Below are 22,254 nucleotides of genomic sequence, written 5' to 3' on the forward strand. Positions count from 1 at the left end.
CGAAGGTAGCGCCTCTATGTAACCCTTACTGCAGCGGTAACCTGGTCATGGCCGGCACGGTATAATGGCCCCTTCTGTTCTGCTCCCGTCTGCTAGGCGCGCACTAGATATCTTCTGTAGACTTGACCGTCACTGCACGCCGTCCGGCAGAATACCTGCTCAAAAACGCACCGCCCCAGTCCGACCGCCGGATGTAGAACACTGGATCTTGGTGCCGTACCACCAACCTTACCAGACTTCATCACGAATGCGGCATATATATTCATTTCTACATCACTAATTTATTCCACAAGGCAAGCTTTCACATTTAATATGTCGCAAACTTCCTTTCGCGCTCTTTCTAGCGCTTATTTACTAGCCACATGAAGAGCCAGTAGCTGCACCGCCCATTGTGTAAGCCAAAAGTCTCACAACAAGGAAGAATGTCAAGCATACCGCGTGCACCGTCGCTGTCCAGCAACGAAACAATCCTATTGTCAATTCTCGTTCACTGATACTCTGATCAGCACCCTTATCATCGTCATAATTAGACACATTAAGTCCACTATCGAAGAAGGGAGTCTCCCAAAGCTCTGTCCGAGGATAATTAGAACGAAAGCCGAGCGCGAAACAAAAATGAGCTGGCGTGCTCGCGCTCCTTCAGCATGCTCTCCAGGAGTTGCTAGCCTCAAGAACTTCCAAATTCCGCGAAGACGAAGAAGACAGCACAGCATATAGGATGGCCGAGCTGGAATCGCTGATGAAAAAGGCCCAGGACCAGGTCCTTCGGGCGGTACGTGCAGAAGTCGTCGAAGGCAACCTCAGCAAGGCGGTCACTCTCTACGCGCTGGCTGGCGGGATCTACCTGGAAGCACTGCGCGAGGTACGGAGGCTTGCGTGTTAAACGACAGGATGACCTGATGCGGCTGGCACCTGCCGTAGAGCCGGCTTGTTTGCTGCTCTGCAGCTGTGCTCAAAAATGACATTAGCGAGCTGCCTTGTCCCATAAAGACTCTCAAGTGCACGGCTAGAGCTTTTCATTGACACAACTGCTTTGGTAAGAGCATTTAGTTTTCATGGCCGACAAGGGAGCAAAAAATTTTTCAACGGAGAGGCTCCTTCGATAGCAGTAGCGTAGATCAAGGCGCAGCTTTTCGTCGTACGGCGCCTTATTTCAGCAAGCCTAGACGCTACTTGCGACTAAACGCGGATTAATGATTCACGGTTGATGACTCACTGCAAATGGAGAAAACTTAATTATACGCTTCTCGAGGTGCGTTTAAGCAGATTTCCGCAGCAAGGAATTGTGTATTCCTGGACTCGTATCTACTTCAGGTGTCTCGAGGCTAGTTAGGGGTACTTTATAGCACAGTGCGATCACAGGAATGGAAGTTTGAGGCCAAAGTATGTAAAAATAGCTTCCCTATATATGCAGTGTCGCGACAGCAGCATAAATCTCTAAAGTGAACCCACGGAATAGAACTTAAGAGCAGTGCTACACAATTAACGAAGGAGCAGCGCACCTTAATAAACAGTGCAGGAAGAAGCGACAAACTTTGCTCGTGTTACACAAAATTTTTTGATAATGTCTGATGATTATTTTCCTGTGGCTAGCACTTATGTTAGACGCGGAAAAGGACTAACAGAAGTCAATAGGAGAGAGCATATTCCTGCAGTGGTTGCAGTTATGATACATATGATAGCGTTAGCTATGTGAAGTAGGCACCGTCATTAATATTATGCACGCGCCTTGAGTTCTTGGCTCATTAACTCTCCGGTGATGATGGCTCTATGTATCATGTCACTGAGAACCTACAAAATGGTCTTGACGACGGAAGCTTTTTCCAACACTGTCGCTCGCATGGAGAAAAGAGGATAGCCGGGGCACCAAGAATCTGGTTGGGCTGTGCAGCGAGCTGGTTAGAAAGCCCCAGGGAATGGGTAAAACGAAACTGGTATAGTGTGTGGCCTAATATGTGCGCAGCATTTCCTTCGTGGTCCTCCACTTCCGTCTTTTTAATCAAGTTTCTATCGAACAAAAGATAGTTCAGCCGAGAGTACTCTAGCGGAAAACGAGATGTATGTGACAGTGTATGCCAGTGGCATACCTGACTATCGGACCTGTTTGGTACTGCGTAACACTGTATACTTGCATACTTGAGAGCACTGCATACTGGCACACTTGATAGTACTGCATACTGCCACACGGGTTAAAACTGCATGCTGACGCAGTGGCACGTTGGCACACTGCCAGCGTCTTGGCAGCCTACGGGGCAACACTCGATATTAGCATATTGGAACAGATGCACCAACATTGCTAGCCAAGTAATTGCATGGCAGCCCTTTTCAAAAGGAACGAGTGATACCCCATCCCCATGCTCTGGAAAACAAAGCTTTGCACAATTGACACCTTTTTATAGTCTCAGGAGCTTCAAAAGCAGAACGACCCCGGCCACTCAGAGGGTTCTGATGAGCTGGACTTCATATCAATGTTATTCAATTCTTCAACACAACTTATATGTCCGCCAAGTACATATAAAGTTTTTCTGCCATCCTTCAGGGTACTACAGTCATAATAGCCCTTGCGTAGCCATACGATAAATGAAAAAGCAACCAGTACGCAATGTCATAAGTTCATTAGCAACAATTTGAATATTCGGAATGAAAAGTGCATTCAATGTTAGTATATACTAGGCAAATAACTATGAAGTAGCCATTCTTGGTTATTCCCACAATTGTTACCTTTAATTTCGGGTCAACTAGATACGAACGCCAAGAACATTGTTCTGTTGTGTTGTGTTGGGTTTATTGGCGCATAAGCAGCTAAGGCTACCATGCGCCAAGCTCAAGGTATAGGAAATGTTTTCGCCAGAATTTACAGATAAGAAAAAAAAGCGGTGTAGAAAGTTTCAAAAGTTATTTGCTTGTACCTAGTATAGAGAGCGAAGACAAGATTGATAAATGGCTGGTATTAAATGCTTCAAAGGAGGTCGGGTAACCTCAGCAGCAATCCTTAAGTGGCCAAGGATCTGGAGGCTACCAACCAATAAAATAGACACCTCGGCCTTCTTCTCAGGAGAGAGAAAGTGGCTGAGGTGTGTCAACGATAAGTGGGAAATTCACAGTTTATCAAGAAAACCAGCTTCTCTTAAAAAATTAAAAACAGAAGACATATGAACACTTGCATAATCACTTAGGAGCAGCGCAGGGTGAAATGGGATGCACTGGTTGTAAAACTGAGTAAAATACGTCTTTCTTAGTTTTTCGAGTTTTGGGCATGATAATAAAATATGGTGTATTGTGAGCTCGTCTCCACATTTTTCACAAAGAGGCTTGTCCTGATTGGTTAGTAAGAAATTATGCGTCTGGTGTGTATGTCCGATGCGGAGACGACATAAAATTACTTCTGTAAAACGCTCCTGGTGTGTACATGTCTTCCATTCGCCGGGGACAGGCTTTACGAAACGTAGCTTGTTGGTTATTTCATTATCCCAAGCTGTCTGCCATTTAGCCTTCATATTTCTGTCTATTAATTTCATGCAGTCTTTTTGGGGCACGCTGACTTTTCCAATTTCACGCCCGCGAGCTTGTGCAGCACTTTTGTCGGCTGGTTCATTGCTGTCTATTCCAACATGGCTCGGCACCCAGCAGAATTTTATGATACGTCCCTGTGTTGTAACTTTTTCTATGTTATGTACTATGTTTCCTACTAAGGGTTCGACTGCATTTCTTGAATGTAATGCTGTTAGCAGACTAAGCGTTTCTGTGTAGATTATGCTCTTTTCCAAACTGTTATTTATTATTCACCTTACAGCTACAGAGACAGCATAACACTCCGCAGTAAAAATGTATGCACAGTTTGGTAGCCTTACTATCTTTTGCCAGTTTCCTTGCACTACCGCACTTCGGACGTAATCTGCTGTTTTTGAGCCGTCAGTGTAAAACTCTGTGTAGTTCGCATATTTTTCTTGTAGTGCTCGGTATTTATGTAATATGTGCTCGTGTGGCGTTTGTTTCTTTCGGTATTGTGTTAACGTGAAGTCACACAGAGTGGGAAGGCTGTACCATGGGGGCAGTGGGTCATACCCTGAGGCGACATCAGGAAGGGTATCCAGTATTCCTAAAGTTTGGCAACAATCCTCGAAGCGGAGCAGCAGAGGTTTAACTGACTGGGGTTTGTTGTTGAATAGTGTTCTGGAGGTGCAGTTTGTAACTATGGAATAACAGAGGTGTTTCGGCAAGGAACGAATTTTTAGGACATATGTGCATGTGAGCATAGTTCTCTCTGTAAGAGAGGGTTCATTGATTTCGACATAGAGACTGTTTATGGGGGATGTTCTGTATGCACCAGTTGAAAGTCGTAAACCAAGGTTATGCACTGGGTCCAGTCATTTTATATATGATGGCCTCGCGGACCCATACACAACGCATCCATAGTCTAGAGTAGAGCGTGCTACAGACCTATAGATTTGTAAAATATATGTTCTATGAGATCTCCAGCGTTTTCGTGACAGTACATGTAATATATTCAGGGATTGGGAGGCTTTCTTTTTGATGGTGTTTATACGTGGCAGGTATGTGAGTTTCTTGTCAAATGTTATGCCCAAAAATTTATGTTCTTGCTTAACTGGAAGTGTAATTTCATTTAAGTACAAGGTGGGGTCAATCTGCAAACCTCTTCTGAGTGAAAAAAGAACAGCAACTGTTTTTTGTGTTCAGAACTTAAACCCATTTCTTTCAGCCCAAATCGCAAGTTTGTTTAATGTCAGTTGAATCTGTCGCTCACAGGTTGATAGGCTGGAGGACGTGCATGCTATTTGGAGGACATCGACATATAACGAAAACATAATTGACATTGGAACTATTTTAGCTATAGAATTTATTTTTGCGACAAAAAGGGTAGTACTTAAAATACATCCCTGGGGTACACGGTTCTCTAGAATGAATTTTTGGAAAGGGTGGAGCCTAAGCGTACCTGGAATGAACGGTCAGAAAAAAAATCTTTTAGGCAGTTCAGCATTCTTCCACGGATCCCTAGGTCCGCGAGGTCGCGGAGGATCACAAACCTCCAGGTGGTATCAAAAGCCTTCTCCATATCAAAGAATACTGCAAGGCAGTGTTGACTATGTATGAATGCTTCTCTGACTGTATTTTCAAGGCGGATCAGATGGAAAAACAAGATTTTTTAAATCCACACTGGTGGATATCAAGAAGTTCACGAGATCTAAGGACAAACATCAGCCTAATGTTGACAACATTTTCAAACGATTTAGCGAGACAGCTAGTAAGGGCTATGGGTCTGTAACTGCTAAGGGAGGTTGGTGGTTTTCCCGGTTTCAATAATGGTCCAACAACGGCCTTTTTCCAGGCTTGGGGTATTTTTCCTGAAATCCATATTGTGTTAAAAAATCTCAAAAGTGCTTGTACAGATGGCTGAGAAAGATGTGCCGGCATTTCATAATGAATTTGATCAGGACCAGGCGCAGTCTGTTTGCCTGCAGACAGAACGTTTCTTATTTCATGAATTGTGATTAGACTGTTGTATGCTTCGTTTGTGGGCGCGCTTGTAGGAAGTCTTTCTTTCTCCATAGTTTTTTTGTATTTTATGAATTTTTGTGTATAGTGTGAAGAGCTGGAAACACTTGAGAAATGTTCACCTAGGATGTCTGTTTGGTCTTCTATACTTGTTTGTGCACCAGGGGCTGTTAGAAAGGGAATTGTGAAAGGGGAGAATCCGCCCTTCAATTTACGAACTTGCTCCCACATTTTTTTTGGATGTAATGGAACTGTTTATAGATGATACGTAGTTTTGCCATGAAGTTTTCTCCACATTGCGGCGGGTATGCCGGGCTTTTGCGCGTGCTTTTTTAAAGTTTATAAAATTCTCGGCTGTTGGATACCTGCGAAAAATACCCCAGGCTTTATTCTGCTGTTTTGTGGCTATTCTGCAGTCTTCGTTATACCACACCTTGTGGTTTTGGCGTACCACTCCCGAAGACTGAGGAATGGCTAGATGTGCTGCATCAATTATGCAAGACGTAAACATTTCATTTAGTTCATCTACACTAAGATCTTTTGAAAAAACTGTCTTCAGTGTAGCATTTTCCTGGAATAAATCCCTGCCAGCTATGTGGAGCTTAAAATGACATGGTTTAGTTGGAATGATTGATGGTGGTGATGAAAAGTTAATTACTATAGGAAGATGATCGCTTCCGTACGGATTGTCAAGAACATTCCAACTAAAATCAGTAAAAACGGAGGGTGAACTAAAGGGCAGGTCTATGCAACTCATTTTTCCTGAGGCTGAGGAGCAATATGTGGGTTTAAATGTATTTAGCAGGCAAACATCGTTGCAAAAAATAAAATCTTCTAGAACACGACCTCTAGTGTCAGTCTGTTCGGTTCACCAAAAATCAGAGTGGGCATTAAAATCCCCAACTACCAGATACGGCTCTGGTAGCTGCTTTAAAAGTATTTCTAGGTCATTTAGTGTAACTGTTTGGTGTGGCCCGAGATATATAGAACATATTGTAATTGTTTTGAAATGTAGGACAGTCACTGCAACAGCTTCATAATTAGTTTTAAGTTTGACTTCTCTGGTAGCAACACAGCCTTGAATTACAATAGCAGCACCTCCAGAGAGTTTACTAGTTTGCTCTCTGTCACAACGAAAGACTTTGTATTTCCTTAAAAAGTTATTGTGTTTTGGACCTAGGTTTGTTTCTTGAAGGCATAAAGCCACAGAGGAAAAAGTGTCTAACAGATCTTTTATGTCACCGTAGTTATTGAAAAGTCCACTGCAGTTCCATTGTATTAGGAATGACATTTTATGTATTTTTGACGGAAGAAGTGGGAGCCTAGGTTTCTTTTACAAGAGGACCCGTGATTCGGGTCCTTCCTTAGTTTAGACGGTCAAGTGACCTGTGCCGCCCGTGCGGGACGGGCGTGCCAGATGATATATCCATCGCCTCGGTGGAGGCGCTGGAGGCCGGCGGGGATACCGCGCGTGTACGTACTTTAGGCCTCCTCCGAGAAGGAGGGGTCTGATCGTCCGCCGACTCAAGGGACGGCGAGACCGTTTGGGGCGGTGGCAGGGCAGCATTTGCTGACCCTGCCAGGGGCGCAGGTGGTCCTGCCTGAGGTTTTGCCTGGGCAGAAGCCGGAACGCGGTGTGGTGCAGCGCCCCCGCGCACCACATCGGCGAAGCTTGTTCTTGCTGTGAAACTGAATGTGTGTTTTGCATAAAAGAGTTGTCGTGCTTCCATGAAAGTTATATTTTGCTTTGTCTTCATTGTTATGATTTCTTTCTTATTCTTCCATGAGGGGCATGATCTTGAGTAGGAGGGATGGTCACCTTGACAGTTTGCGCAATGTAGTGTTGCAGCTTCACAGCTTTCAGAGACGTACTCTTGCGAGGCGCATTTCGCACATGTTTTCCGACCACGACAGCTCTGTGAGCCATGGCCGTACCGCTGGCAGTTAAAACACCGTCGCGGATTTGGGATGTAGTGTCGGACATCTATCTTTAGGTAACCAACTTCGATTGACTCGGGCAGTGTGCTTGAGCTGAATGTGAGGACAAGATGTTTTGTTGCGATTTCTTTGTTTTCCTTTCGGATTTTTATGCGGTTAACATTGATGACATTTTGGTCTTTTAGACCTTCAAGCATTTCTTCTGTGAGGTGAAAGAAATCGATTTCGGAGATCACACCCCGGACGGTGTTCAAAGATCTATGTGCAGTCACTGAGACAGTTGTATCCCCAATGGACACTATATTAAAACGGGAAAGTGTCCTTGGACTTCTGAAGGTAGTGGGTTGTTGCTTCGGTCCGCACTCTTTTTTGAGGGCAATCATTTTGTGAGTGGAGGGGAGCCATGGAATACGTCTGTTGTTCGGCCGCGGTGCCAGCCACCCACCATGGAGCCCAACAAGGGGACGGGACAGGAACTTGCAAGCAAGTCCTGCCCACGCCAACTGTACACCTCAACTATAAGCAAATACGACGCAACTCAGGGTGGTTGGCCACACAAGGTCAGCCCTCGCCATTAGTAGTTTGCCATTAATGGGATCCAAAAATTATTCTTTAGAATCTCAAAAATGGCGTTGCCCTTTGAGCTGTGCCTAAAAAAAGTGTTGCCACTTTCATGCGCAGTTCAAAAATTATGCACTGGCGATGGGTCCACAGGGACACTCATCTGGGTATGTCACTCGATAGAGAGCATGCCATATTCAACATCCAAACAAACGCCAGCAAAGCTTTGTAGGGGGCTATTTGGTCGTGCATACTAAGACTGGGAAGCGCTAAATTCAAGACAAGGGAACACCACATAGGCTCGTGACTCATGGTATTCCTATGTGGTGTTCTCTTGTCTTGAATCTAGCGCTTTCCAGTCTCAGTCAACATCCAAAACGCGTCACGGTGCATGCCGCTTCTCACTGCTCCCACACAACGACACCCTCCACGTCACTCCACAGTGCATGTGCCACGCAACCACCTGTATCTGCCCGCACCACAATGCTCCCCACTGCTCGCTGCTCCAGCTGAGGCAGGGCACAAGTGGTCATGTGGCCCACGCAGGTTTTGCTCTTTACCGTTGCCGGTGCGCAACCAGAACATGGTGGACATGCAAATGTGCACCAAAAAATGCAGGATTGTGACAACAAATTGCCAAAAGAATAGAGATGTTTTTAAATATCATTTAAGATTGCTTGAAAAATGCCTTTTTGAAACATCCTCACATATAATTGGTTTTTCTGCCTCTGAACAAAGCCATTGCTGGTAACATTAGCAGTGCTAGAGCTTATTCTGCGGCTAATGCAAGATTAAAATTACAAGCAATATCACTGCCTTCCTATGTCGATGAAATTTTATCCATCCACCTGGCCATACCACTGCAGAACTCCTGAAGTAAAATACACTCAAATAATTTTTAGCTTTCAATGGGCTTCGAACTTAGGCCCATTGCGTGCGCAACTGGCAGAAAGGTGTTGAAATCCTCGCAACGCATATTTTCCATTTTCTAGAAGTCACATAACCTTCAAATTCACTGCTATAAGCGACAACTTCATGGCAAAGAGGCAGCATGCAGAGGCAAGACACAGACCTAGGAAGCTAAAACACAAGGAAGGGATGAGCCTGGCTGGTTGGTTCATCTTCAGTAATAAGGCAGGAAGTACTGCGGTGAAATTGGTCAGAGACGATGACAAACGAGTATGCTGATTAACAACCAAATGGTTTGTTGCTAATGCCCAAATGAACTTTGGTAGACACAATGCACAGCGAGCACATAAAAAAATCTGGAAGGTGGGTAACAGTGTAATTGTTCCCACATGACAGCGAGTTCCCGTGAATGACGCCAAGTGGCAACCAACATATCTCCTCCGGCGATTCTTACCGCAGCTTTACTTAATTTCTCTCGCACAGCCTCTCAGCTTGTACCGGGCGGAAGAAAGCATACCTACCGTGCTGGCAATCTTGTTAGGAATGTACGAAATTGTGTGCTCAGTAGATGTAAGCAGTGTTTTGCTTTGCCGGCTCATCAGTGTTGACGTGAACGTGCTGCGATGCAAACCTTAAGGAAATATTTCCCTACGCTGGACAACAATATTAATGGAATTCCTGCTGTGCTTAGACTTTTTACTTGGGCGTCACAACTGGGTTGCGTTAAATGCATACATGAGCTGAGCGCATTTTAAATAAGCCCGCTGAAGGGGCAACTGGCTCTTCCAGGACTGCAGCAAATAGAGCAAGCACATACGGCCGTAACAAAACAAATGTTGCAGATCTAAAAGCCTAAGCGTGCTGTAAACAGGAAGTTCCGTGTTCTATTCCAAGACACTAAGTTCTGAGTAGACATGTGGAAAATCTGAAAACCAGCTGGCCGACAATTGCTCAGGTGGTAAAAATCTAAACTGTCATCAGCATATCATATTACACTAACAATGTTCTCGTCACTGAGCCTGGCTAGAAGACGTATGTCGTAATAAACACAGCAGGAAGGATAGAACCAGTGGAAACGTTAATTATTTAGGTCTTTACTGCAAGCGCAATGACCAGCAAAGAGCTGCTCACACTTTCGACATGCTACGCTATGAACTTCGACACCTAATCAGAGAATTGATCCAAGGTCTGAAATTTGTTTTCTGGCAACCATGTGTTCTGGCACTTCGCCACAGTCCCAGAGACCCTTGTGCCCTTCCTGAAGGCTCACTCCAAATTAGCAAAGTGTGGGTAGCAAAATCATGCATGAAAGCCGCATTTTTCGCATTTTTTTCGCATTTTTAGTGCCCAAATTAATTCCCGTTAAAGTTGTCGTCGATCTCTGGGGAATCTTTGCTTGGAGACTGTAAAACTCTGAAGCATGTGCACGACCACGCTGACCAGTCATGTAAGCAAAACACTGCAAACAACCCATGCGCAAACAAAGTTTTGCAAAATCTGAACAGGACTACAAGCACAGTAAGCGTTAGAGGATCTCTTCCTACCCGGAACAAAGAGGATTGTGCAAAACACCGAATCAGAAGGAAACAAAAGCGGCAGGAAGAAACACTACAACTACTTTGTCACCGTCGAGCTATTTGCATGAATCCGCTGTGGTGCGACAAATTTGACATCAGTAAGAAGAGGCGATGTTCCAGTGGTTCCCCAGACAAGCGCAAGGATGACATTAACATTTGAAGCTACTTTGTACACAACTGCGTGCAATGCAAATTCAGAGCTTTTGCATGTGGTGCGAATTTCCTAATAGTGTCTTTCTCAATTAAATAAATTTAACGCAACTTGAAGTTCGGTGTTAAGCTGTTACAAAAACTTTCAGCGTTTGTTCGGAGGTTTCCTATGTGAACAGCCGTATTGTTGCCGCTGAATCCACGTTTCATGACCAACAATAGCCAAGCCAAATATAATATTCACCTTCCTGGAATTCTTGCTCCTTTCCATGGTGGATAAAGTCCAGCGCGACCAGCTTTCCCTCATAACAATACAGTCCAGCCCATTTATAGCGGCCACAATAAAAATGAACGCTCACTTAATAGGAACGGGGGCAGTGCTACCATAAAAATATGTTTTACGGCAAGGGAACTGGGTCTGAGATACGAACAATTAGCGTCGAATGAATGGGTGGTGCAAGTTCAACCCTGCAGTCGAAAAACTCGTGCATGTGTTACGTGCGGAGTTTGAAGCGCACCTCCAAGCCCCCCTGTCAGCCGTCCTCGGAAATAAATGTGGGCTTCTAAAAAGGCAATAGCAAAGGCGAAAAACTGTTGCCATAACAGCGCAGTTTTATTATAATAATAATAGCCTGAAAGGCGACAACTGCTCTAAAGGAAGGCACCGCAATCTTTCACGGTAACTTGCTTCTGTGCATGAGAATGAATGGATGTGACCAGTGGCTTTTCTTTCTCGTCAGGAAGTCTAGCAAACTGTTATACTTCTTAAGGTACACTTTCATATGTTGCAGGCCGAGCACACAGGCCCGCATAATGGATTACTTTTTGGTGTTTGAGGAGCGTGCATAAGTTTCACGAGTGCAATGCATGATTTCCTCGTCAATTGGCTAGTTGGGTCCAACCATGACATGGCAAAACATAAGGCGCTCCTGGTCATGTGTTGACTTCTCTGACTTTTGTGACAATGCTCTTCTCTCCACCACATGAAGAGAGCAACATTCAGCCACCGAACATGGGCGTCATTCACACGCTCAAGGTGTCTTAGTATTGGCGCTACAATGCAGCGCATGTCGATAGCAACTGATGGTGACGCTGCGCTTCGGATATCTTTGTTAGCCTCTGTAGAAATCATCAAGGCCGAATAGATGGGACTGACTGTAGAGTATGTCCTAACTGCTGCCGTAATGCACGACTTATGGGCCAAGAAACGACCGAAGACGCTGTTCAACATACGCGTAATTACGCACGTGGATATGTAACAACGCGTTGGTAATGCACAGATGGCCGGACATCATATCACCTGGGGTGACTTGTGGGGTGCGGATCATGACGCCGGCATAGAAGGCATAGAGATGACTTTAGACCTGCAATCCGTATAACGCTGCCTAAGCTTGATAGCGCACCTATGCTAGATATCACTCAGGTGTGGGCGGGTCTACATTGGGTAGACCGGCCGTTGTTTCAATGAGAGAGCGATTGAGCATAAACGAACAATAAAGAACAATGAAAGGGGAAACCTTCCTGATCACAGCAGAGATTGCCAAGATTGCGGACCGGTGCTGTAAGAGGCAAAGTTTAACGGCAGAGGCAGAGAGCGAGTTTAAAGGGAAGTTCTAGAAGCATTTCACATAGACAAAGGATGTCCCACGTGCATAAGCACTTCGTCGGTTAAACTCAGCGGGCAGGAACTGGATTTTTTAGATGGTCATGTGTAGATCTTGGCATTTAATCTTGCTATCATGTTCGTAAAATTTTCATGCCTTGTTCTGTGAGTAGCAATTCTCTGCATTTATGCATAAATGTAATCTTTTTCTATACACATATTTTTTCTTGTTAGCTTGTCCTGGCTATGATAACGCACTGGTGGTGATAATGTACTGGCGTGTAAAGGTGGTGTTTTCCGAAAAAAACTCAGTTGGTAGTAGGCGCTGTTTCTGTCTCTGTGTCTTCCTATGTTCGTTTCCTTGCGCCATACAACTTTATGATGAACAAACTAGCCCAACAGCAAGTACGTCAGCAGCACATCCTCATTTTCTTTTCTTCGCGCCGAGCTCCACCTTAGCTTGAGTCGAGGGGCATAACGTCGACAGTTTCTTGGGAGCCCAAAACATGACACGAATGCCATACAACTTTCTGACGGGCTAGTTGGTGCATCTCTATTAAACAGCGTGCGCTAACAGGACGTACACAGGAAGTTTGAAGACAGAGGAAAGAAGCGAATAGAATGCCATGCCCGCCAGCAATTTTCTTAATCCCATGTGAAAGTCGATGCACATACGGTTTTTCCCCGGCCCTTTACCCAGCGAATAACCTTTTCGCTGGCTCTTCCGATCACATGATCTGGATACCCGCTGTCAATCAGTGTTTCCATCTGATAATCGACACTTTCCTTGATGCGATGGTGGCAAGACTTTGATGCAGCTTAATTGAAACACGAGACCGCGATTCCATCTTTGATGAGCTTCGAGCGTGCTGACGCAAAATTTAACAGGCATTTCGTGGAACGCGGATGGTAACTCCAACAAAGATGGTCTAGTTTTTTTATCACTCGAAGATCCAGAAACTGCAACTCTCCTTCATTTGGAACCCCGTGCGTGAACTTGAGGCCCTTACCACTTTCCTTAAACAACTTCACTGTCTATTACCCTGCGTACGAAGCTGTAACATTTGTCGACGATGATTAAGTAGTCATCAACGTAACGAAAGGCCTTCCGAAACTGGCCAGCTGAATTCAGACCTACCTTCTTGTCAACAAAGCCTAAGAACATGCTACTAAGAGCAGGAGCTACCCTAGACCCAATGCACACCCCAGCGCGCTGCACGAAGAAACGGTCACCTCCACCAATCACCGTAGACCTCAAATAGAATGACACAATTTCTAGGAAGGATTCAAGGGACACACCGCACCTTTCAATAAACACCTTTTAATCATTGTCACCAGTGATATATGAATGGACGCACCTCATTAACATGTTGTGTGGCATCGAGTAGTACAGGTCCTCCACATCTAAGCTGAGGATATGGTACAGCCCACGGTTTTCATCCATCAGGTACCTGATCACGGCTGCTGAGTTCCTGATACTGTATGGGTCATCTGTCTGCAGAGATCCTAAATTGCTCGGTAAATACTTTGAGACGTTATCCTGCCAAGAGTTCTTCTCCGAAACGATGCAACAGAAGGGCATATCTTCCTTAAGCGTCTTCAAGCTGAAGAACGCTTCCAGATGGGTTTCCGAGGCTGCCGTCACTGAAGACGCTAGACGTTGAAGGTTGTGGCTCTGAAGAAGTGTCACTGCCTGCTTCTTCACTGCGTTCGCTCTGAATTGCAGTTCTTTAAAATTCTTGTCAACCGCCCCACTTGCCTTTTCCTTGAACGTGCCGGTTCGCATGACGACGAACACTCCATCCTTGTCAGCAACCAGCAGCCGCATGTCATGTTCCAGCATATATTCAACCAGCTGGTCTGTGCTCCCGCGCTTCCTTTGCTTCTTGTCCGTCCTCTGCAGCACCGAAAGGCACTCGTCCGCGCATCTAGGACGAAAGTCGCTATAGACGCGACTTTGAGAGAGCGAGCTTCTCCGCGGGATGAAGAACGGGCTCAAAACCAAACTTCGGTCCCAGCTGTAAACCCTTTCGATGCTCCGCTGAAACAGGCTTGTCCCCTAAAACGATGATGTTGCCTTCTTTCTTGCACTTTTCCAGTCCATGCTCTGGAAGCCTGGGCCTTGCCAAATACCATAGATACTCTGTTATCCTGTCGGTTGTCGTGGACCACTCGTGGAACATGCGATCACCTCCCTGGAGGCCGCACACTAGTCTCAAGTGATCTTTAAAGAATCTTGCCTGGCGCCACCACTCGGAACGCAGCATCTTGGTGAACCTTCTGGTGTGGCCCCTTGAAGGTTCCATGACCCCACAAACCCCGGCAACGTCCACAGGGCACCGGCCGTAACTTGCGTACCAGGAGAGGGTGCGAGCCTTGCACACGCATACGGCAATTAGCGACGCAATTAGTAATGCGTCGTATGCCCCCTCTACAGGGCATGGAAAGCGCTGTGTAACGGTCGCCTTTGAATAAATTTACGTGCATAATGTTTTTTTTTTCTGAGAAGCAAGCGCTAGCCAATTTTGTCGGACTTCATATTTCTTGCTGTAAAATAAAAGTGCGCCTACTACGAATCTTGGACACAACAAAAGTAATCCACACGACCATCAGGTTCATTATAAGTTGGCTCGATTGTATTTAGTTACTTGGTTCTCTTGACCACCGTGCTAGCGACGGAGCGTTCTTGCAGGCGAGTGCTGTTATCTTAAGGTACACTGCTAATTTCCTCTGCTGAGAGGTCTGATGTTGGCGTGTACTTGTCACGCATATCGCTGCTTTTTCTTTAAGTGTTTGCGATAAAGAGACTCCTTTCAGACTTCCGCGCATGTTGAGCAATGGCATAAGCTTGAGATCGTGTGTGCACATATGCACGTATGATCTCATGGTAAGTTCCGAATACTGAATCATGGAAAGTGCCGCCCGAAACTGCAAACGGCACAATTTACTCGCCTATTAATACGAAACAGCTTTCTACACTGAAAGTTGGAATTAACATCGTCCGTACAAACTACCCGGAAGCTCGCATGTTGACAGCGCAGTTACAGCGAGGGAGAATGAGGCCTCTGCAATCCAGCTATTACCTGGAGCCGTTCGAAACCTTTCTCACGGTCTGATATTTGAAAGTTTGAAAGTTATATTTCAGCAGAAAAAACGGTTATAATTTTTGGGATTACATCTGCTGAGGTTCCCAAGGCAAAATGCGTTTATACGGCACTTGCCATGGCCTCGTGACCTTCGCGCACGCAGCGCGGCAAAAAACAGTGCAGTTAGAGATCTCGAAACAAGATAAATAATTACCATCTGACATAAAAACTACCGACGGCGCCAAAAAAAAAAAACGCACAAGCACTACGACCAAAATGCATTGCAGGCAAAAAAGAGCAAACAACTCAAAAGAAAATTTTACATCGAGGAAGACAAAACATACTACAAGTGATCAAGGTATGACTCAGTAACAAAACTTCCATAAGATTGGGTGACGAGGAATATTGATTCCAGCCAAATTGTTTTCGTTTCCTTTGTTCGTTATTTTGTTACAGATTCCCTTCCAGCTTTTCATACCATAAACAACACTGTGAATACATAGTTGGGCAGGCATATTTGAAGTTAAAGTGCATTTTTTGGCAGTATATCTTCTTTCACTCGCCTTTTAAAAGAGTAGCGTATTTTACATTCTCTTGCGATGGCAACAATTTTGGACAGTTGCTCAGAAATAATGGTAGTTGGTAACCTATTCATTGCTCTCCGTACGTTGTTGTAGCCTTTTTCTTGATGCATTTTTGCTCTCTTAACGCATATGCACAGCCTGGTTGTCTGTAGCCCGTAATGAAGCTTGTGCCGTGTGATTTTATTTTGAAATACAGGTAATTCGCTAAACTCTGAAGAAATACGCTTGTAATTGGCAAGATTTTATATTTTAAGAACAGTCGGAATGCATGTTCATATCGCGATTTGTTTCCTATAAAACGAATGCATTTCTTTCGCAGAACATAGAGTTTATCAAGATTACTCTTGCATGTGCAGCCTTGTACTCGAATGGAGTAGTATAAGCCAGAGAAAATCATCGCGTAATAAAGTTTCCGTTGAAACCAAGCTGGCAAAATAAATTTTAACTTACTGAGGAGAACAAGGGTTGTTGAAACATTTATACGTAGTTTTGAAACGTGGTGCATCCAGCTGAGATGTTCATGAAAAACACTCCCAAGAACCTATGTACATCCTCTGTAATTATTTGATGGTCCTGAAAACCTATCCTTACATCTGTGTCATTTACCTTATTCCTTGCCCGATATTTTGCATAATTGGTTTTTTCTACGTTAAGGGTTAGTTTGAAGATAACCATGTCGAAAGAACACCAAGCCTTTAATTTGACGTACTCATTACATAGGCAAGATTGCGAAAACTGAAAAATACATTTCTATCATCTGCGTATGTTAGGTGTCTGCCGTGTATTTACAATATCTTTCATATGTACAAGGAATAGTAAAGGGCCTAAAATTGAACCCTGTGGCACAACATATTTTATAACTTGCAAGCTTGAATTAACGTTACCGAGTCCTACGTACTGGAGATGATTCTGCAAACAGCTTCCGATTAAACAGAGTGCATTGCCGCGACTACCGTATCTTTCCAGTGTGTTGAAAAGAATGTGATACTTTATGAAGTCAAAGGAATTCCTGAAATCTAAGGCTTTGCCTACAGTGCATGGTTTGTTTTCAATGTTTGAAATTTTCTTTCCTTTGATGTTTAAGAAAGCAGATGCAACTGACTTACCTTTCTGGAACACGTATTGCTGCGGTTTGATGACGCCCTAGCTGAATAAAAAAACTACTCAGTTTATTGTTGATTACATGCTCCCCTATCATTGAAATCACCGAATGTATAGATACAGGACGGTAGTTTCCGAGAATGTCCTTGTCATCTCCCTTGTGCACCGCGCAGATGCTGGCAGTTTTTATTTTATCAGGAAATAAACGATCCCGCATGATGCGGTTACAGATGTGCGAAATAGGTAAGTATAGAAGGTTGGTGACTGCTTTTACTGGGTGAGGTGCTATTTCATCATACCTAGTTCCACAGCTGTCTTGGAGACCATTCAGAACGGATTCAACATCGTATGGTGTAGTCGGATAAAGAAATATTGAATCTGCCATTCGATTATCAAATTACCATTCAGAGCGGGCGTTTTCACAACTATGGGATACGCCGGCTGTCAAAAGATGAACCACATATGAGCTACAAGGTGATGCTTTGCAAAAGCCCGATGAATGTAAAAGAACCCGTACATATCACTACTTGAGCCTTTTAAAGCAATTTTCTCTTCGTTATCCGCATTCACCGTGTTCGTATGAAACAGTCAAGTCTCGCTCCTTGTAGCTGCTGCATACCAAGAACAATTGTTGTCCGCCGTGGCTAGTATTATGGAGAAGACGAACCGTCAGGGAAGGGAGTCTGATCAACGAGAAAATTAGAAGAGTCGTCCTTCCGTGCACGCATGGTATTATCCACAGTCTGAAGAAAATTACAAGGAGGATTGGCTTGGAAGGTTTGTTCTCTGCACCTATAAAGCTCAGTAGACTGTGCGCCAAGATAAATTCTGAAGAGGTATCAGCTAAGCGCCACCCCATAAAACACCGGGAACCCTTTGCACCGTGTGAGGTAGGGGTTGTGTACAGTATTCCTTTGTCTTGCGGCAAAGAATACATGGGACAAACTGGAAGATGTTTTAACGAACGCCTGCTTGAGTATCTAACGACGTACAAAAAGTAGCCTTAAAGACCACCTTGGCGCGCACTGTAGGGGGTGTAAAGATTGTATTACCAAGTTTTCCTATGCCCGTGTCGTTAGTAAGCATAAAAAAAAGACATCAGAGAAATAGCTGAAGCCTTCTTAATCAAAAAAGCAGGTGAGATATGTGTGAGCGCCCCTTCTGTATCTCTCACAAAAAAGAGCTTGTGTATTTGCCGAGCGTGTGAATTGATATCGGCGCAGCTATCGGCACAGTCATGCGTGTGTTTTCTTTGTTTCCTTTTTCCCTTGGACCTTGCTATAAAAAGCGAGCTAAGGCAATAAACTACAGTTGCAGTAAGCGGCTTGTCCGTGTTCGTTCTTCGTTCGTCCTGTTCACGCTTGCGCCTTGTATCTTCGAATGTTATCTGCTCGCTGCCACTGTATTGCAGCCATGTTTGTATTGGAGAATTGCAAAGGTGTCTTGAAATCTAGACGCGAGAGCGCCAAGGGGCTGTTCATGCATTATAGCCTGGTTCTTCATGCATTATAGCCAGACTGTTCGACAGTTGGCCGAGGCAAACATAACCCCAAGCAGGATTCAAAGCTATTATAGCACAACTAGATCATTTTCTTCCCCAAGCCTTAGACCATTCGCCCATCGTACCAGCATTTCATGCAACATGTTGTAATTGGATACTGGGTGTTTCATGTAATCTGAGCCAATGATTTAAAAATGCGGTGAACTGCAGCTGGTTGAAACCGGTGGTACATTCTTTCCCAACGTGTGGCGCTCCTGAGATTATTTTTAAAATTCCGCTTAACCATATGGTTAGCTAAGTGTATTTATGTAACATTTTCAATAGTGACTTTACGTTCAGATGCATTTCTTTAATCTGTGTCGGGGATTTAGAAACCGTCAATTCAATTTTTTTGTAGCAACGTGTCTCTAAGATATCTTTTTTCCAGCATTTAAAGAAAGCCCCTGAACTATGAAAGAACCTAATTGCGCTCTGCCACCATCTTGTAGCACTACCAAGCGTGTTGTGAACGAAAGAAGCACGCTCGCTCACCATCTCAAACTGAGTAGTCAACGTCGCTGCGAACTTCGTCTTGAAAATTTGTCAGCACGTGCTTCCGGAGCATCGAAAGTGCGAAACATAAAAAGAAAAGGAAAGCAGTGAAGTTGCGTTGTTCATGGTAGCCTCTGTTTATTTGTGCAGCTCGCTGAACGAAGCGCCTGCCCTCACGTGGCCACGGTCAGCATGCAAATTTCGTTGGTGCAAAACGTTGTTAAGAGTGCTAAAATACGGTAGCGCATGAGTGTGGTCATGTTTTTTTTAAAATGTCTCCTGGTCTTTCTTTAAATGCTGCAAAAAATATACAACGCAAGAGGTAATGTGCCAATGTGGAAGACTGGGCGAGTTGGTAGGTATTCATACTAGAAAAAACAGCGCACAAAGGACAAGGACCAAGGGAAGAACCGACGACGTCAGCGCTCGTGTCGTCGGTTCTTCCCTTGGTCCCTGTCCTGTGTGCGCTGTTTTTTCTAGCAAGAGGTAAGTTCGCAAACAAAATGGATCGGTTGTCTCCAGATCTCCACTACATTTAATTGAATGGATTTGACTTGGACTTTAAGCGAACATTAAAAACACACACACACACACACACACACACACACACACACACACACACACACACACACACACACACACACACACACACACACACACACACACACACACACACACACACACACACACACACACACACACACACACACACACACACACACACACACACACACACACACACACACACACACACACACACACACACACACACACACACACACACACACACACACACACACACACACACACGCACGCACGCACGCACGCACGCACGCGCGCACATTGTGAGACTGTGGACCAAGCGAGCTCTTTATTCCCGCTGGCAAATATGGCGGCCACTCCTCAAAAGACGAAGATGCGAGATGATGATGAATATTCACAGATGAAGACGAGGGTCACGCAGTGTGCTCACACTTTCTCCCCCTATGGGCGAAAGCGACCGTCCCGGGCGCACGTTAGAGGGAAGTAGGGCGACGGGTGAAGGGCTTTAAGCGCGACACATGAACAATCTCTTCACCGCGACAACGCCGGTCATGGGCAGGATGGACAGGAGCAACGCGATAGTTCACGGGGGACGTTTGTTCGAGTACTGTGTACGGACAAATAAAGCGGCTGTGAAATTTTTCGCACAATCCGGGGGTACGCACAGGAGTCCACAGCAACACTTCATCACCAGGGAAGAAACGCACTCCACGGTGTTTGAAGTCATAGGTTGTTTTCCGGTGCGACAGTAGGCAAGACGGGAAGTAAATTCGTAATAGGAAAGGCCGGAAGAGGTTGTGGGGGCAGCGAAGAAAGATGCTTCGAGAGTGAAGGTAGGGGGGCGACCGAACACAAGAAAAAACTGGGAGAAACTGGTTGTTCGTTGCACGGCAGTATTGTAGGCAAAGGTTACAAACGGGAGCATGGCGTCCCAGTTGGTGTGGGCGGGGTGAATGTACATAAGCATATCTGACAGGGTGCGGTGAAACCGTTCGGTGAGCCCATTGGTCTGGGGGTGATAGGCTGAAGTTGTTTTATGGGCGGTCCGGGAAGCATGAAGAACTTCGGCAAGGATGGTGGAGAGGAATGACTTGCCGCGGTCACTGATAAGGACACTTGGGGCTCCATGGCGCAGAAGAATGGCCTTGAGGAAGAAATGGGCGATTTCGGAGGCAGAACCAGACGGAACGGGGGCTGTTTCAGAGTACCGTGTTAAGTGGTCGACGGCTGTGACGATCCAGCGGTTGCCCGATGAAGTTAGTGGCAAGGGACCGTACAGGTCGATACCAACGACTTCGAAGGGTGAGAAAGTACAGGGATGAGGTTGCAGAAGGCCAGCAGGAGGAGACGTTGAACGTTGGCGGCGTTGGCAAGGGACGCAAGATGCAATATATTTGGCGACAGAGGTGGAGAGACCAGGCCAAAAGAAACGGCGCTTTATACGGTCATATGTTTTCTGGAATCTTAAGTGGCCGGCCACGGGGTCGCCATGAAGCGCCTGCAAAACCTCACGGCGAAGAGAATGGGGAATGACAGGCACCAAGGCGTGACCCAGGGGGCTATGATTGTGCCAAAGAAGGGTGCCGTCAACCAGCTTGAAGCAGTTGAGTTGGCGTCGGAGGCGGGCATTTGGAGGCCGCATAGCACCACTCAGGCGTTCAATGAGAGTCCGGCAGTAAGGGTCGGCCCGCTGTGCTGAAGCGAGATCGCCGAGAGCGGGAGCGGGCACCAGATCAATGGCTGCGGCCGTTGAGGCGTGGGTAGCGATGGAATTAGTAGTTGGGAGCGATGAAGCAACAGGAGGAGAGCACAGAGGTTCTGTGGAGGCGAGGGGGCAACGAGAGAGCGCATCGGCGTTTGTGTTTTTTTCCCGATTTGTAGGTGACTGTGAAATCATACTCCTGGAGGCGGAGAATCCAGCGGCCGAGGCGCCCAGACAAGTTCTTCTGTGATGACAACCAGCACAACGCATGATGGTCAGTTACAATGGTGAACTGGCGACCGTACAAATAGGGACGAAATTTCTGAACGGCCCAGACAACTGCAAGTGATCGTGTAGTTCTACTCCGCTGCAGTCAGAGTACGACTTGCGTAAGCAATCACGCGCTCAGTCGAAGATTGCTAGCGCTGCAGAAGAACGGCACCAATGCCGTGTCCACTGGCGTCAGTGTGCAAAATCGTTGAAGCGCTGTCATCAAAATGAGCCAGTATCGGATCAGATGAGAGAGCCTGCTTTAGAGAAGTAAAGGCGACCTCGCAGGCATCAGACCAAATGAAGGGCGTGCTGACTCCAAGAAGCTGATGCAAAGGTGCGGCGATGGATGCGAAACTTCGGATGAAACGACGAAAGTATGAGGCGAGTCCTAGAAAACTGCGCAGGTCTTTAATCCGTGTGGGGCGGGGATAATGCAGTACTGCAGCAACTTTATCAGGATCTGGTTTTATGCCTCTGCGACTAACGACGTGTCCGAGAACTTTGATAGAAGTAGAAGCAAAGCAACACTTCTTTGTGTTTAACTGAAGTCCGGCCGCGGAAAGAGCACTTAGAACTTCATCGAGGCGGGCGAGGTGCTCAGAAAAAGTCGAGAAGAAAATTACGATGTCGTCCAGGTAGCAGAGGCAAGTTTTCCATTTCAACCCGCGGAGTACGGTGTCA

At 45.6% G+C, this 22,254-nt stretch overlaps 1 protein-coding gene across 1 annotated transcript in view; it reads left to right on the forward strand.

Moving 5' to 3' along the window:
- Nucleotides 1–718: 718 nt before the first annotated feature.
- The window catches only part of LOC144105170 (vacuolar protein sorting-associated protein 4B-like), a 58,822-nt gene continuing 37,286 nt past the window's right edge, over nt 719–22,254 (forward strand). Inside the window, exon 1 of the mRNA XM_077638327.1 lies at nt 719–862. Coding sequence (XP_077494453.1) covers nt 719–862 — 144 coding nt within the window. The remainder of the gene's footprint in view (nt 863–22,254) is intronic.

The sequence above is a fragment of the Amblyomma americanum genome, chromosome 9 (assembly GCF_052857255.1).
Source record: "Amblyomma americanum isolate KBUSLIRL-KWMA chromosome 9, ASM5285725v1, whole genome shotgun sequence".
Lineage (NCBI taxonomy): Eukaryota > Metazoa > Arthropoda > Arachnida > Ixodida > Ixodidae > Amblyomma > Amblyomma americanum.